Genomic DNA, 16,906 nt, shown 5'->3' with positions numbered 1-16,906 from the left:
CGCCGTAGGTCGGCGACGGCGATGGGGCCGGAGACCGGGGCGCGGGAGAGAGAGAAATCCGTTCCGGCCGGCGACGGCGGTCGACGCCGGGGACCGGTGGTCGGGTCGGGTCGGCGCCGACGGTCGGCGACGGCGCCGACGGCCGTGGACCGGGGCGAGGCGAGAGAGAGAGAGAGGCTAGTGAGAGAGAGAGAGCCGTTAGTGAGAGAGAGAGAGCCGTTCAAAAAAGGAAAGAAAGACAAACAAATTTAAACAGAGTTTCAATCCCTTTGTATGGTTTTGATTTGACATGGATTTTAAGAAAATAAAGAATACTTTTGATAGTGTTAAGGTTTGCATACACTCTACCCTCACTGGACCTCACTCGTGGGATGGGTATGTTGTTGTTGTAACGAATACTTTTGAATTTGATGGTCTTAAACTAAAATGTTTAGAATGTACCATAAACATTCTTTAATTTTGTGGTCTTAAACTTTTCATGTAGTTGTAATTAAAGAGTTGTCAAAAAAGGAAATGAATATTCTTTTTGAAACGGACTGTAAAGGAAATTAAGACAAACATATTGAAATGGAGGGAGTAATTGTTTCCTTAATCAGCTGGTTACAGAGTCATTTTTCATGTTCCTCTCCTCGACAATTTGGTGGCATTTACAGGTTATTATATTATATGTGGTTTTGGTTTTCAGTGAGCTAGATCATTAGACAAATAGATTATGTTAATTCATGTCCCAAGGCACAGACAAGGCTACTGTCTTGTAGTTTATGTGCTCATGTGTGTTTCTTTCTTCTTTTCTTTTTTGTTTCTTGAAGTTTGCTGGAGCTGCTTATTCATGCTTAAAAATTGGATGTTCTATGCAGGGCGGTTAATTCAGCTGGAGGTTCCATGTCTAAAGATAAGCTTCCTAAAGTCAACTGGACGCAGCATGCTGCTGCACATGATAATTTTTCATGCCAAGATAAGTTCTTGAGTTCGAACATTCTTTTCTCTCTACCGACACAAAGACCTTGTGCCAGAGAAGAAATGAATGCCAGGTGTGTCACTCTATCATTACCTGATTTGTTTTCTTTTAGGATTGCACATATTTTATACTCAAACCTTTCAAAGCAGATAACTTCTGTACATGATTGATGCATACGACATGTCAACCATCGGGTGGCTGAACTTTAAATTGTAATCATGCAACTATAGTCTATAGTCATATTGCTTTCAGTGTTTCCAAATTTCCACCTGTACTATACATGCAAAAATTTTAGGGCAAGTAAGGTTTACTGTGCTGAATGTTCTTAATGCTAGCTCACAAAAAAGTTTCATTCTCAAGATAAGTAATCACGGAGAGTAGTTGACAGAAACTGTAAAGCATCGCCACATTCTATTGAACGTACTAAAATCCATCATCAGGTTATCACTCAGCAAATTCCTGGGGAATTTTCTCCTTTTTTTTCTTTTCTTGGTACTGTTGTTTATTATTATTTTTTGGTCCTACCCGAAAGCTAATTTTGTATCTATGTTCTACGATTCTTTATCAGTTAATGGATGCTTGTATTCTTATTCTATTGCCTATTGTCATTTTTGTAGGTCAATGGCTTGTCAAATCAGAAGTGTAACTAAATTGGAAGCCGAAAAGGTGCATTTGGGTCTGCAATATATTGTGATCCTCCAACCATTTCATTCATGACAGCGCTTAATACATCTGTTAGACCATTACTAATTGAGAGACTAATATTAATTTTTACTTTTTATTTGTGGTAAAACTTATAGAATGGATTTATGTAGGCACTAGCTTCATGATCTCATTTTCAAGGGATCCTTGCATAAAAAGTTGAAGGAAATTTTTAATTGTGTTTGGGTCGTGCATCTTTGTTTGGTCAGCTAAAAGAAACACTTTTCATATTGGATCACCAATTCTTGCAGGCTTGGAAGCTTTTAACCAGCCTCAAGTTGTCTCCCAAGAGTTACACTAAACCAGGGAAAACTCTACCACTAACCAAAGATACCAATACTTTTTCACAACACTCTCATCACACACAGATCCAGCGTGCATCTGATGGAAACTCTGCTCCTGCAAGGTGCAGGCCAGTGCATCGAGGTGTTGGTGAGAATGGTGAAAACACTGACTCGACAAGGTTTGCGGGAAATTGTTTTCCACCAAATTCAAGTGGTGCAGCAGAATCAGGGAATTTTGTGAACAGACAGAGTGGAGTAGACACTTCAGTGGCTAATATTTCTCATGCTCGAGGCATAGGGGATGTATCCAGCAGTCATGCAATTGGTGTAAGCAAGACTCGGGAGTCGTATTCCACTTGTGCTGAAGGAACTGAAGAAGATGACATTCTTCTGGTAATTTTTGGTTTCGCTTAAGCATATTACAGAAAAGACTTCCCACTTTCCCTAGGATATATCACATTATTGGTTGTTGACTTTTGAAACTAGGAATTGCAGACTTGATCCAGTTTGAATATACTGATCGTTTGAGTAAGAGACCAAAACAAGTGATCTTTACCTTGCTTCTTTTAAAGTAATGCCATACCTAAAATAGAAAAAGAAAATAAAAGGAGAAAAAACAATCAATAGTCCGCACTAATTACTACTGTCAATTATTTACTGTTTTATGCAGTAAAGGATGAAATGTTCATATTAATCACTTATATATGTTTGTCACTTCGACCATTTTCCCTCATAATTTGTCTCTATCTGGGATTTATAGTCAGTTAGGAACTTATGCTATATTCCTTTTTCAGAATATTGATGTTGACCAAATAGTAGAACACTATCAGACCAACTGCACGCCACGGCATTCTGTCTCTAGATTTCCACCAACTACTCCAGTTACAAATTCTCAAAGTTTGCGTGGACCTGGGGAGAAAAATTTGCCACCGGAATTGTCCATAAACTGCAACCATGGGCTGAAGGTAATAAATGTTTCCGTGCCTCAATCATGTTTGTTTCAAAGTTGCTGATTTTTTCTTAACTCTGACGCTTGATTTTTGCAATTAATACAGCTAGGACATTGCCCTGGAGCCTTGGATCATTTACAAGAGATGAAGGATAAGTTAATTGAGATTTCAAATGATCTTCTTGACAATGTTTCAGAACTGAGTTCAGAACAGGTTGAAATGCTTCGCCAAGAAAGGTATGTTCTCCTGTAGTATTCTTTTCTGTTTCTGCTTTGATATTTCTCTTACTATGGCTTGTATGTGCTGCAAATTTGTTCTTCCTTGAAAAATGTTTTGGATAATATTGAAGCTTATAACTAGTTGTGTTTGCATACCCTCAGGTCACAGCTGAAGCAGCAAATTCAGCACCTTGAAAAATTTCTTCAAACTGTATCAGGCAATGAAGAAAGAAAGATGTCACAGTGTTCTGCTACCACACTGACATCTGCCTTTCAGCATGAAACACCTTCTGCCTTTCAGTATGAAACACCTTCTTCATTCCCTTCCAGGATTAATCCTACGAGACTCGACACACAGTTTAGTGGATATAACGAGCCTAGTCACTTTGACAACTGGAATTCATCATCACTTTCATTTGATGTGACTGGGGGATATGGTCCTTCAACAGCCCCAGTGGAAAGAGAACCATACATCCCAAAGTATCTTGAAGTTAACTATGTTGATGGTTCAAATGACAAGAAGTGGAGTAGCCGAGATTTCCCTTGGACAAAGAAGCTTGAGGTGTGTATTTAAATATGTTTGCAAGAATGAGATGTTTCTGGAGTTGAATTTGAACACATTTTCAATTGTCAGGCCAATAACAAAAAAGTATTCGGAAATCACTCTTTTCGTCCTAATCAAAGAGAGGTGATAAATGCAACAATCAGCGGACATGATGTATTTGTTTTGATGCCAACAGGAGGAGGCAAGAGCTTGACATATCAGGTGAGACATTCAACTTTATGCATTTTGAGGCCTTTCCCAGTGGTGATTATAACGTGAAGCAAATGTAATATGTTTAAGATGCTATTATCTGGTACAATTATAAATTTAGAGGGTTACTTGGTACCAATTTCAGAAGGTGATTAAACAATAGAAGAATCATCAACCCTTCTTAGCTATGGTCACTTCTGGGTTCATTTTTCTAATAAGCTATCAGATTGTACAGAAACTCCTTGTTGATATCTACCACTTAACCAGTTGTCGATAATGGGCTTAAAGGTTATCACATTATAGCATCAATTGTTGAATTTTCTTCCATTGTCACTGCAAATGACAAAAGTATTTCTTCTACCACATGAGGTGCTCATTCTATATTTCCTACAAAAGTTGTTATTCCGCTAGCTCTATGAGTGCTTGTATGAATGTGTTTAGAGCTGTTCACAACTAAAACTTCACCCTTGTTTTGATGTTCAAGCTCAGCCTGTTCTGGAGCTCACTTGCTTGAATTTCATTGATCAAAATCGTCCCTAAAATTTTCCGCACTACTTGGAATCAACCATTCTTTGAAGTTTGTAACCTACTGTGTTTTAGTAAAACTATTCCTAATGAAATTGTACCTATTTCCCTAGAGAAGTATCAGAAAATTTACAGATTCTAACACACACATATGTAGTTCACAGCTGAAGAACTCATATAGTCCTATATTTACAAAGTACAAATTATTTGTTCAGTCTCTTTAATGGATTTAGCCCTACAATGGAAAGAGGGATGGCTAGGAGAATTATTGAAGCCTGATGAGGATGGAAGGTGCAAGATGTTTCCGTCAGTGTTTTGCTTCCCTGAAACCCTCGTGACTGCTAGGGGAGAAGTATACAACCATGATGAGGCTAGAGAATGTCTAGTGGAAGCCATCCACAACAGGGGTAGGTGGGTCCTTGCCTATGTGGAGTTAAAGAAAGGTGAAGCCATGGAGTCATGCTTTTGAGAGTTAAATTAGGGGAAATTCCCCCTTTTGATGATGATATGCCCCTCTGCATGTTGTAAAGCGTGTATACAAAGAAATTAAGAAATGTTTGTGAAAAGTGTTCTTGCCAAGCTTGGCTTAGTTATCTAAAACGGTGTTTGAGTAGATCTTTTTTCATGAACTGTTATGCCTATTAAATGCATCAAGTAGAAAAAGTGCACAATTATTATGGAATTTAGCTATCTTCTGTTAGAAAGTTTTATTGTCCTGGTGGCTCTACTATTGATATCTACATTCTTCTTTCTCTTGCCAATTTCTACCCAAAATGTGGACTCTGTTATTGCTGCTATTCCAATATAACTACTTCAAAAGATAGTTTTTTGGAGCTCCAGTTTACTGTTGTACATATCTTATTATACTAGCCTATGCTGTAAGCATACAATTTGTTTCGTCATATGGAGATTCAACCTATTGTGTACTGGGATTTATACTTGAACTTTTCGCTGCGGGGACTCTCACATTCATGACCTATTTCCTGCAGCTTCCTGCTCTTATTTGTCCTGGGATTACTTTGGTTATTTCTCCTCTTGTTTCGCTCATCCAAGATCAGATAATGCATTTGCTGCAGGTAATGATGGTTGAAACCATAATAACTTCATCTGCTTCTAAGTAATCTACCTTAATGTTGTGTTTTGTATGTTTACATTGCAGGTTAACATACCAGCTGCTTATCTTAGTTCCAACATGGAGTGGACTGAGCAACAGGAGATACTTCGAGAGCTCAATTCAGATGGTTGCAAATACAAATTTTTATTTGTTACCCCAGAAAAAGTTGCCAAGTGCGTGCTCGTAATTTCATTTGGTAACATTTGAAATTTATGTCAACTTCTCTGATGAAGAGTCTGATATTTAGGAAGTCGAGAAAAATCTTGAAATTCCTTGCTAAAGGTTGTATCTGCTCATTTTTGTACCTTTTTTCTTTCTAATACAACAACAACAACATACCCAATGTATTCCCATTAAGTGGGGCTTGGGAAGGGTAAAGTGTACGCAGTCCATACCACTACGTCAGATGAAGTAGAGAGGTTATTTCTGATAGACCCCCGACTCTGGACAGATAGTAATATAACAAACAAAAAAATATAAAAGTAAACAACAAGGGATATCACACCGCTAGATAATAAAGAAAACAAGACACCCATAAGATAATACTAGACAATATCTATTCGAAAAATATAGATATTGCCAAAACACCACAAACAAGAGACTACAGGCACAAATGCAAACAAAGCACTCTTCCCTACTATCATAAACGTACTCCTACCCACTAACCCTCTACCCTAATACGCGCCCTCTACACCTTCATATGTCCTCCATAAACTGTAACTGCTCCATGTCATGTCAAATCACCCCCCTCCAATACTTCTTCGGCCTACCTCTACCCTAAAATATTTTTCATTGAAGAGCAGCAAGATGGTGCATAATATGTACAGTCGTCTATCTATTCTGATATCCTTAGGGTTTTCAAAAGCCTACTGCTATTCTTCTCTCAAGTACCAAAGTCGCCTAGATAATACTTTTTTAATCTCATTTAAATGTTCTTCAGGAAATCCATAAGTAAAAGATTCAGCTTCTTTAGCAATAATAAGCAGTATCCAATTTCCATGGAATATTGATTCTGGATCATGTAGCTGGCTTCATTTGCTCTGCTGATCTTTATTTTGGTTTGGAGGGCGAGGATATCCCGACCCTGTTATCATTATGCCTTTGCAATGTTACTTGGATCAACTCTATTTGTGACCTTTTCTCGTATGTGGGACTCTCTATTTTCTTGGGTAGATAATCGATCGTTTTTCATTTGGATAGTGAGTAGACTATAAAACAGTGAGGTGCTAGTAGGAAAAGTAAGTTCCTTACTCGGAGGCACATCATGTGGCCTTAGGAAGAACTTGAAGCCTTTCTGAAGGTGTGATGGACAAGCCACTATGAATGAATTGTGCTTGCTCAATCTGTAATTACTATGACTTGGATAGTGCTACTTCTTGAAACCTGGCCTTACTGCTTTGAAGTTTGAACAAGTTTATACCCCAGCAATTTAATTGCACTACCCGGTACCCACAAGATTTACTTGTTTGGGAACCATCAGGATGGTGGGGACTATATTTTACGCTAAACTAAGTGCAACATTGTGCAGAGTGGCCACTGCCTCAGGCCCTCAAAACCGACCTGTTAGTTCCTTGGTTCATTCTTCTTGTATTTCATAGAGCCTCAACAAAGAAATTAGGATTTTGGTGTTGCGACAATGACACGATTTAATACCTAGCTAAATAAGTCGTTTGGTGTAAAAATGAATTGTTCTTTAAGTTTTCCTTGGCTATCAAAAGGTCAAGGGTGATCTCCGACTACAACCTTATTATGCTCGAGTGTGGTAACTGGGAGAAGAAAAGATCCAACTTTAAATTCGAAAACTAGCGGCTCAAGGTGGAAGGTTTTAGTGATTTGGTAAGGGGTTGGTGGAATGAAGTTGTGGTAGAGGGATGTCCAGACTACAAGTTTAGCTTCAAATTAAAAATGTTGAAGCAAAAACTTAAAAAGTATGGAGCAAAACTACTTTTGGGGAGTTGATTAATAGAAAGAACATTGAATGAATTGGCCGAGCTTGACTTAATCCAAGATAGCAGAATCAGAAGATGAGATGATAATCAGAGCTACAATTTTAGTGGAGTTGGAGGACCTTGCTAAAAGTGAAGAGTCAACATGGAGGTAGAAATCTAGAGTGCTTTGGTTGAAAGAAGGGGATAACGACACAAGATTCTCTAGAGAATGGCCTCAACACATAGAAGATATAACTCAATCGATAGATTGGTGGTGCAAGGAGAGGAAATCAAAGATCCCGAAGGGATAAAAATGGCTATGATAGAGTTCTATAACAAGATTTATACAGAGCCAGAAGATTGGAGACTATCTTTTGAGTTGCTGGACTGTCCTAAAGTCACTCAGGAGGAGCAAGAATAGCTACAGAGTCCTTTTTTTGAACTAGAGGTGCTCCAAATTGTCAACGAATGCGACGGTGACAAAGCACCGGGACCAGATGGTTTTACTATGCAATTCTTCAAGGAATATTGGAGTAAATTGAAGAATGATTTGATGCTTACTATCCAGAACTTCCATCAAAATGAAATCTTTGAAAAATCATTCAACGCTACCTTTATAGCATTAATTCCAAAGAAGCCAGGAGCGGAAGAAATCAAAGATTTCAGGCCAATCAGCTTGATAGGAGGATTGTAGAAGATCATCTCTTAACTTCTTACTGAGAGGATGAAGACTGTTATGGATAAACTGGTTGATGAACATCAGATGGCCTTCCTAAAAGCCAGGCAAATTCTAGATGCATCTCTGTTGGCCAATGAGTTGATGGATTCTAGAGTGAGACAGAAGACCCCGTGAATTCTATGCAAATTGGATATCGAGAAGGCTTATGACCATGTCAACTGGTCCTTTCTTCTCAAAGTACTAACTATAACTAACATGGGATTTGGCACTAAGTGGATAAAGTGGATAGGATTTCGCATATCCAATATAAAATTTTCCCTCATCATCAATGGCAATACTGAAGGGTTTTTCCTATCACAGAGGGGCTTGAGACAGGGTTATCCCATATCACCTTTTCTTTTTCTTTTAGACATGAAGGGTTTAGATCACATGATCAGAAAAGCTAAAGCAAATGTTGGATTAGGGGCTTCTGTGCCCAAACAAACAGGGGAAGTTCCACGGAAATCAACATCTACTATATGCTAACGACTCATTAGTTTTTTGTGATGCAGATGTAGCTCAATTTAGACATTTACGAGCCATTCTAACCATCTTTGAAGGCATCTTGGGACTACATGTTAATTGGCTTAAGAGCTCTATCCTTCTGGTTGACCAGGTGGACAACTTGCATCTATTAGCTGAGAATCTAGGCTGCCAAACAGCCTCTTTGCCTACTACGTATTTAGGAATGCCTCTGGGTGTAAAAAAACAAAGAGCTTCAAATTTGGAGTGAAGTGTTAGCGAGATGTGACAAGAAGTTAGCTAGGTGGAAAAGTCAGTATCTATCTTTGGGGGGCAGGTTGACACTTATAAAGTCTGTGATGGATGCCCTCCCTACTTATATGATGAGTTTGTTCCCAATACCTAAGAGTATTGAGCAGAAGATCGACAGGATTAGAAGGACTTTCTTATGGCAAGGAAACAAGAAGAAAAAGGGTTATAACTTGGTGAAATGGGACATCCTGACGCTTAACAGGAGCCAAAGGGGCCTGGGTATTAAAAATCTTAGCATTCAGAATGATTGTCTATTGCAAAAATGACTCTGGAGATTCTGTACAGAGGATCTGGCCCTATGGAGAATATTTATTGCAGAGAAATATGAATTACTAACTCAATGGACAACAGTGGAGGTCACGGGTACTTTTGGTTGTAGTGTTTGGAAATCCATCAGAAGGTTATGGAATCACCTCTTTATCAATATCTCTTTCAAAGTGGGAGATGGAGCAAAAACTAATTTCTGGAATGAACATTGGATAGGTGAGGATAATTGAAGAAATCTGTTTCCCCATCTGTATATCCTAAGTTCACAAAGAAATTTTTCAGTGTCACAAGTGTGGAGTCCTCAAAGATGGAATCTAGCATTCAGGAGAGACATGAATGATTGGGAAGTGGTTGATATTGCTAGTCTTTTGCAAATATTAAATCTGTATCCAGGGATTACTAGTGGAGGGGACAAACTAGTCTGGCGGTTACCTAGCAAAGGAAATTTCACTGTTAAATCATGCTACTTAGGAAGAAACAATAACCTCTCTCCTACAATTAAATGGCCTTTGGAGCAAATATGGAAAGTCAGAAGTCCATGAAAAGTTGTTTGCCTTAGTTGGTTGGTGGTTAGAAGAGTTTGTCTTACCCATGAAATGTTACAGGGAAAAGGTTTGGAGATCTGCTCAAGATGTTTTTTGTGTGATCAAGACGTAGAGGTCAATAGCCATCTAATCTATTCTTACACTGTAGAACAGCCGTAAACCTGTGGAACATGTTCGGGTTTGTTGGGTAATGCCAGGTTCCACCCTTGAGTTCCTTAACAGCTGGAAAGGAATTGGCAAGAGAGGATCTGATGAAGACTGGTGGATGAGCATCCCAGCATGTGTTTGGTGGACTTAATGGAAAGAGAGGAACGCAAGATGCTTTGTAGGTAGAAGCAGCAGTATGCAAAAGATCAGAAGTAATTGCCTTAGTTTATTGTATTTTTGGTGTAAACAAGAATTGGGGGAGGATACAATAGCACTAGTTGATTTCATAGGTAACTTGTTAAGTCTTTTATGTTTTTGCAGTCCCCTTTGAGGATGTCCCACATAGTATGTGGATTGTAAAAGTTACTCTCATCATTTTTTGGATGATGAGCTTTTTGTGAATACAAAAGTTAACCTTGACTCAAAAAAAAAAAAAAACCCTTCTAGAGTCATAATTGTTCTGTATGGTCCTAGGGAACATAAAGTGTGTTTTTTACTGTACAAAATTTATCCTTAATACCAAACTACATTTTGAAGTACTCAAAGATTACTGGTATGGTAGTGCAGAAGTGATGTTCTGTTGAGACACTTGGAAAGTCTACATGCTCGTGAATCACTTGCTAGAATTGTTATTGATGAAGCACATTGTGTAAGCCAATGGGGACATGATTTCAGGCCTGATTATCAGGTAATGTATTTGCAAGCATTTTTTGTGCTGTCATATATGTTGGGGTAATTTTGATGGACGCTAAACTTCTCAGTTGTCATTCAGGGTCTAGGTATCCTGAAGCAAAAGTTTCCAACTGTGCCTGTTCTGGCCTTGACTGCTACTGCTACATTAAGTGTCAAGGAAGATGTTGTTCAGGCTCTTGGTCTTGCCAACTGCGTTATTTTCCGACAAAGCTTTAATCGTCCAAATTTAAGGTGAATAAATTACTCTGAAAGTGTAGTGGTACTCTTAACACTTTTGGCCTTACAAATACATTGTGGAAATTTGTCAATGTTGCAGATATACCATTGTCCCAAAGACAAAGAAGTGTTTGGAAGACATTGGCAATTTTATACAGGATAATCATTTTGATCAATGTGGGATAATTTATTGTCTTTCTAGAATGGATTGTGAGAAAGTCGCAGAAAAGCTGCAGGTTTTTCACCTTTATAAAGTCACTCTATTTCTTTCTTGCTTGCTTTATTGTTGGTTTCGTAAACAAGATGTTTATATTCGCTTCTCTTGTGATGTGGGAATAAGTATGAACTAGTTTGAGTTGTTACTTGTTAATATCTAGATATCAACTTATGGAATCTCTTCTTCCTTTAAAAGCTTCTTCTTTCATAATGGTAGTTCATTGATTTGCATCTACAATTGATGAAATGTTTTTGTTTATTCTTGCATTGATTTTATTATGATGATCATAAATTAGAAAACTTCTTGAGCCGGGGGTCAATCGGAAACAACCTTTCTACCTCTCCGGAGGTAGTAGTATGGACTGCGTACATTTTACCCTCCCCAGACCCCACTGTGTGGGATTACACTGGGATTGTTGTTGTTGCTGTTGTTGTATAAATTAGAAAACTGTGACTGTGGCTCTAATTTTCAGGTACTTTAAACTTCTAGTGATAAGTTAGGGCTGTCTGGAGTAATTTATCTTTTACAGTATCTATTTCATTTTTACATAAACAGACAGTGCTTTCTCAAATACTTAGTTCAACCTTTATTCCATATGGAACAGTATGTTCAAGGAACTTATGGTTGTTTGATTTAATTACATGTAAAATTCACTACTGTTTTTTCTAAAAGCTAGATAGATGATGACTAAAAAAGATCCTTTTCACTTTCTCTTTTCTTGTCTAATCCAGATAATTCTTTTTTGGAGTTTATAATTGTCTAATGGGAATGTTCAATTGCAGGAATATGGACACAAAGCAGCATTTTATCATGGCAGCATGGATGGTGCTCAACGAGCTAACATCCAGAAGCAGTGGAGCAAGGATGAGATCAATATTATATGTGCAACTGTTGCGTTTGGAATGGGTATGATTGAGACTGAAGTGGCTTTTTCCAGCTGATGTGCTGTTAACAAATCAGTGTTAACATGATGAATGCAGGTATCAACAAGCCAGATGTTCGTTTTGTCATTCATCATTCTTTGCCAAAATCTATTGAAGGGTACCATCAGGTATTTGCTAAAACTTTAATTCTTGTTCTTTATTTGCTTCTCCCAACAGCTAGTTTGTTAAATTCAGTTCAATGGAGTATGGAACTGACTTTGCAGTTATTGTTCAATAGGAGTGTGGTCGTGCTGGTAGAGATGGTCTGCCTTCCTCTTGTGTTTTGTACTACAGTTATAGTGATTATGTGAGCCTCTGTCTCAATATGTTTCTTGTTTCTGTCAGCAAAGTATTATATGAGTGTTGACCTTCTCTACTTCTCTATTTCCTATTACACATCTTCTATTTCTTTTTAAATTTCAATAGATACGTGTCAAGCATATGATCAGTCAAGGCACCGTAGAGCAGAGTCCCTTTGGGTCTGGATATGGTCGTTCAAATGTGGCAGCTTCAGGGAGGATCCTTGAGACAAACATGGAAAATCTGTTAAGAATGGCATGTGATTGTTCATAAGTCACTGAGATCTTCACTGTTGTAATGTTAGTTTGCTCAAGTCTTTCAACACTTTTTTCAGGTCAGTTACTGTGAGAATGATGTTGATTGTCGTCGTCTCCTTCAACTTATTCACTTTGGAGAGAAATTTGAATCTACCAACTGCAGAAAAACATGTGATAATTGCTGCAAAACTCACAGCTGTATTGAGAAAGACGTCACTGAAGTTGCAAAGCAATTAGTAAGGAAAAATTAGTTTCTTTCTTCAATTCTGTGTTTGACAAAAAACATTCACTTTCTTGAAACACACTAGATTGTTGCTGGTTTTAGTAAACATTGATATCTTGCCTGCCATCTCAGGTTGAATTGGTGAAGATGACAGGACAAAAGTTCTCTTCAGCGCATGTTTTGGAAGTCTACAGGGGTTCTTTGAGTCAATATGTATGTCCTAACATTTAACTTCTCATTTCTTATCTTTTTTTCTCGTTGGCTAATATGGTCTCCTTTCTATTATATGTAAATATAGGTGAAGAAACACAGGCATGAGTCCTTGCGTCTGCATGGAGCTGGAAAGCATCTAGCCAAGGGTGAAGCATCCCGCGTACTACGTCATCTTGTTACTGAAGATATTCTTGTGGAGGATGTTAAAAAGAGTGACCTTTATGGATCCGTTTCATCAGTCCTAAAGGTAATTTACTGAAGATAGAATAGAGAAAAACAGTCTTTCAGATATCATATGTGAAAAAATTAGTCTTTACTTTTTCTCTGATGTTCATCTTTTGAATCTCTACCATTTCAGGGTTTCCTAAGAAACTGAAAATGTTATCTTTATTCAGGTGAATGAATCAAAGGCCTACAATCTATTTGCTGGTGGTCAGACTGTGAGATTAAGGTTCACTTCCGTTCTCGTTGCTCACATTTAGCTTGTGATCTGTTTCCTTGTTACTGGATGTGACCAAATTCTCTTCACATTTCTTACTATTACGTTAAAGTTATTACTCTCTTGTTTCAGTTTGTCTGGTTTTGACTTGCCATGGAGTTTAAGAAAGTAAATAAGACTTTTGGATTTTGTGGTCTTCAACTAAAGATATGTAGAATATATCAAAATTTTCTTTAATCTTATACTAAACATGGGATGTGGAAAGTTGAAATTTAAAGAGTCGACAAAAAATCAAAGAGACATTTTTGAAACGGACTAAAAGGTAAAGACAAACAGATTGAAATAGAGGGAGTGCTATTTGAAGTAATTGAGTAATTAGAAACATGGGTTATCAGAATGATCAAAGTTTTGAGCTTGAATTTTTTTGGCTTTTTCCCCGATTTCCAAATTTGGTTAAACTGTGGCCAGGAATAATAACGTCCTCACGGTGTTCCAATCTTATTTTTCCATGTAGTTGTTCGGTCCTAAAACATACTATGATTCAACTTGGGGATGTCAGATTTCCACAGCATTCAACATTCTAATTCATTTTAACAATTCGACTTTTAAACTTCAATATGATGTTTTCTGTGAATTAACTTTTCAACCACAAGTTAATTAATATATTAAACTCTGTATAGATGGTGTCATATACAATGGAAGGGGAGGGTATATTTGAAGGGCTTAAAATGTATTGCATCCCACTGTGTGTCGGTGCCCTCACCATCAGAGGCCAAGAGCTTTCCTTAAGTGTAGAATAAGGCCAATCAATGGGTCTTTACTCTTTTACATATCAATGTCCATGCTATTTTATTTTTTTTTGGTCTATGGTCCACTGTCTTGAGTCGGGGGTCTATCGGAAACAACCTCTCAACTTCTTTGGGGGTAGTGGTATGGACTGCGTACATCTTACCCTCCCCAGACCCCACTTTGTGGGAATATACTAGGTTTGTTGTTGTAGTGCAAACCAAATATCTAGTTAGTGCCATAATGAAGATGGGTTCTGGTTAGTGAAGTCATTCTGGTTTATCATAATTTATTACAATCAAGACTAATTTATTCACGTCCATTTTGGTTGCTCTTTTTCCCGGTCTGTGATGTAATTTGGTCTTTTGGTGATTGACTATCATGAGTCCAGTTAATCTATGTACAATGACTGCTAGATGGTGGGAAAATTGTCTTTTTCTATCTTCTTCCACGTGCTACGTGTAGTCCCGGGTTTGATGAAGTTGCTAAATTTTGGCAAGCATGTTACTACTAATTATACTACTAATTATACTTTTTTTGTACCACTACAAGTTTGAAAAGAGAAATCATTAGATAACACATCAAATAATCTAAACATTAAATAGAACAATCCGTCTCCAAAGGGTGCTGCTTCCTATGATTACTTGTATACTAAGCAACTAAACCAAATATCTTCATCTGTTCCTATTCAAATTGTCACATGTAACACAAGGGAGTATGATCTACTTGATGTTATTACAGGTTCCCTTCATCGGTGAAGGCATCTAAACTGGGTAAATCTGAAGCCACTCCAGCAAAAGGTTCACTAACATCTGGAAAGCAGAGTCCTCCAAGGGCAGACCCTTCCAGTGTACCTCAACCTCCATTTGATCCAGTACGTTCAGACTTCATATGACTATCCAAGCACCTTGATGTAGGTGTGTTTTCTTTATCAATAAGTTTTTGTGCCACACCTTATTCTTTTTGTTTATTTTAGGTCCTTTCAGCGAAACTGTATACAGCTCTTCGGAAACTTCGGGCTGTTATCATTAAGGAAGCTGGAGAGGGTGTCATGGCTCACCATATATATGGGTAAGTGGCTTTTAAAATTTCTTTTATTTTCTTCTCTTTTATTTTTTATCTTAAAGGATATTAAGCATCTTCTTGTTGCTAGTACTTGGGCAGTAGTGTTGAACTTAAGCCAAATTTTTGCATTCCTCCCGGCTTTTAAAAGATGTGATCTACAAGTGAGCTTGTTGTTTCGCTGCCTTACAATCTGGTTCTCTTAAACCATGGGATTGTATAGAAAGTTGATAAAAGAAGCACAGAAAATTCAGAACTCATTCAAAAGGATTGCTTTTGATTGGCATATTGTGGTATAGAATAAAATCTGGTAGAAGACGTTCTGTATTCTTAAAGTTGGTGTATATGCCTTCTGTGCTAGAGCGCTTTGTATTCGGGTGGTCTTTGTTGCATATTTGCACAACTTATTCTAACTAATCAAAAGAGGAGAGTAACCTACAACATATATGAATTATTTGCAGGTTATGCTGGACTCTGTTTCTCTATAAAGTTAAACATTCTAGTGTAAAATAAATTTCTTAGATTTTTGGAAAGTTAAACATTCTAGTGTAAAATAAATTTCTTAGATTTTTGGATTCAGATTTGGGTTTTGTGAGGGCTTTCAGTAAGTTAGCCTTTTGTTTGCCATTCTCATCTTATATGATACTTCATTTGAATATTTTTCTGTTCTGAAAGATACATAGGGAGACAAATTTGACACTTTGTATAGCTTAGAAATGTATGCGTTATCATAGACAAAGTTAAGTTGTTTGACTTGCATTCTGTACTTCTCTTCTTTCATGTTGTCAGGAGCTGATAAAATGATTCTCCTTTTTGTCAATTTTCAGAGATATTAGCCTGCAGGAGATTGGCCGGAAAGTACCTAGAACTATTGATGAGCTACTCGACATCAATGGCATTGGCAAGTAAGTTAGAGAATAAGTTAGGCATGTTTTCATCCATAGTTCCTCATGTTTAATGAGCTTGATGGTGTAATTTAGGGTAAAAATCACCAAGTATGGAGATAGAGTGTTGGAAACCATTGAAGCTACCATCAGGGCTCACAATAAGTCAGCTAAGATGAGTAGCAGCGGCAATGACACTACTGATTCAGGTAAAAAGAGGAGAAATTCCATCAATGTACGAAACGGGATCTCCAAAGATGAAGACTACTTCACTGAGAACACTGTATGTACTAAGAAAAGGGTGTTGAAGAAACATGCTGAGGTTATTGACTATAGCGATCCCAGATATTTTGATGAATTTATGGACGGTGACATTGATTTCGATGAGAATATGATGCCTCAGTGAACACTTCCTATTTCAAAAGTTGATCAGAATGGAAGAAGAATTTCATGATCAATATCAGGTAGTATGGTTCAGAGTTAGCATCATAGTTTCCATGGGTGAAAAGTTTATCATCACCACACTGTTTTCAATTAATTGGGGTGAAAAGTTCATTTGTTAACAAAGCTGCTGGAACAAGACTAAAGTTCCATCTACTGTGATATGCTTAATTAATCCTGTTGTGAAGTGATGTCGTCATCACTCGTCCCACTGCAAATATAATAATTCTCTTTTCTCTTAACTGGTTGGATTCATCAGGGCTTTTTGTATCCTGCTTTTCTCTTAGCTGCATTTAAATGTCGTTGAATCTTAATATTTTGTCCTTAACTAAAGCTGTAATGTAATGTTGACCAGTTGGCTCGTGTAC

The 16,906-nt window shown here is 37.6% G+C and overlaps 1 protein-coding gene across 1 annotated transcript; it reads left to right on the top strand.

The window, feature by feature from the left end:
- Positions 1 to 857: 857 nt before the first annotated feature.
- On the top strand, positions 858 to 16,903 carry LOC107839917 (ATP-dependent DNA helicase Q-like 4A; the record flags this gene model as incomplete). The annotated part of the gene is given in 24 exon segments (XM_047394865.1): positions 858 to 1,031; positions 1,576 to 1,624; positions 1,912 to 2,337; positions 2,739 to 2,909; positions 3,000 to 3,130; positions 3,275 to 3,674; positions 3,747 to 3,878; positions 5,381 to 5,467; positions 5,551 to 5,678; positions 10,452 to 10,572; positions 10,657 to 10,808; positions 10,894 to 11,029; positions 11,793 to 11,916; positions 11,991 to 12,061; positions 12,172 to 12,240; positions 12,360 to 12,488; positions 12,568 to 12,726; positions 12,846 to 12,926; positions 13,012 to 13,173; positions 13,322 to 13,377; positions 14,893 to 15,025; positions 15,128 to 15,222; positions 16,041 to 16,118; positions 16,194 to 16,903. Coding segments are annotated over 24 exon segments (3,549 nt in total). The 3' UTR covers positions 16,504 to 16,903.
- Positions 16,904 to 16,906: the final 3 nt, after the last annotated feature.

Source organism: Capsicum annuum, chromosome 8 (genome assembly GCF_002878395.1).
Source record: "Capsicum annuum cultivar UCD-10X-F1 chromosome 8, UCD10Xv1.1, whole genome shotgun sequence".
NCBI lineage: Eukaryota > Viridiplantae > Streptophyta > Magnoliopsida > Solanales > Solanaceae > Capsicum > Capsicum annuum.
This window is presented reverse-complemented; position numbering and strand designations above follow the sequence as displayed.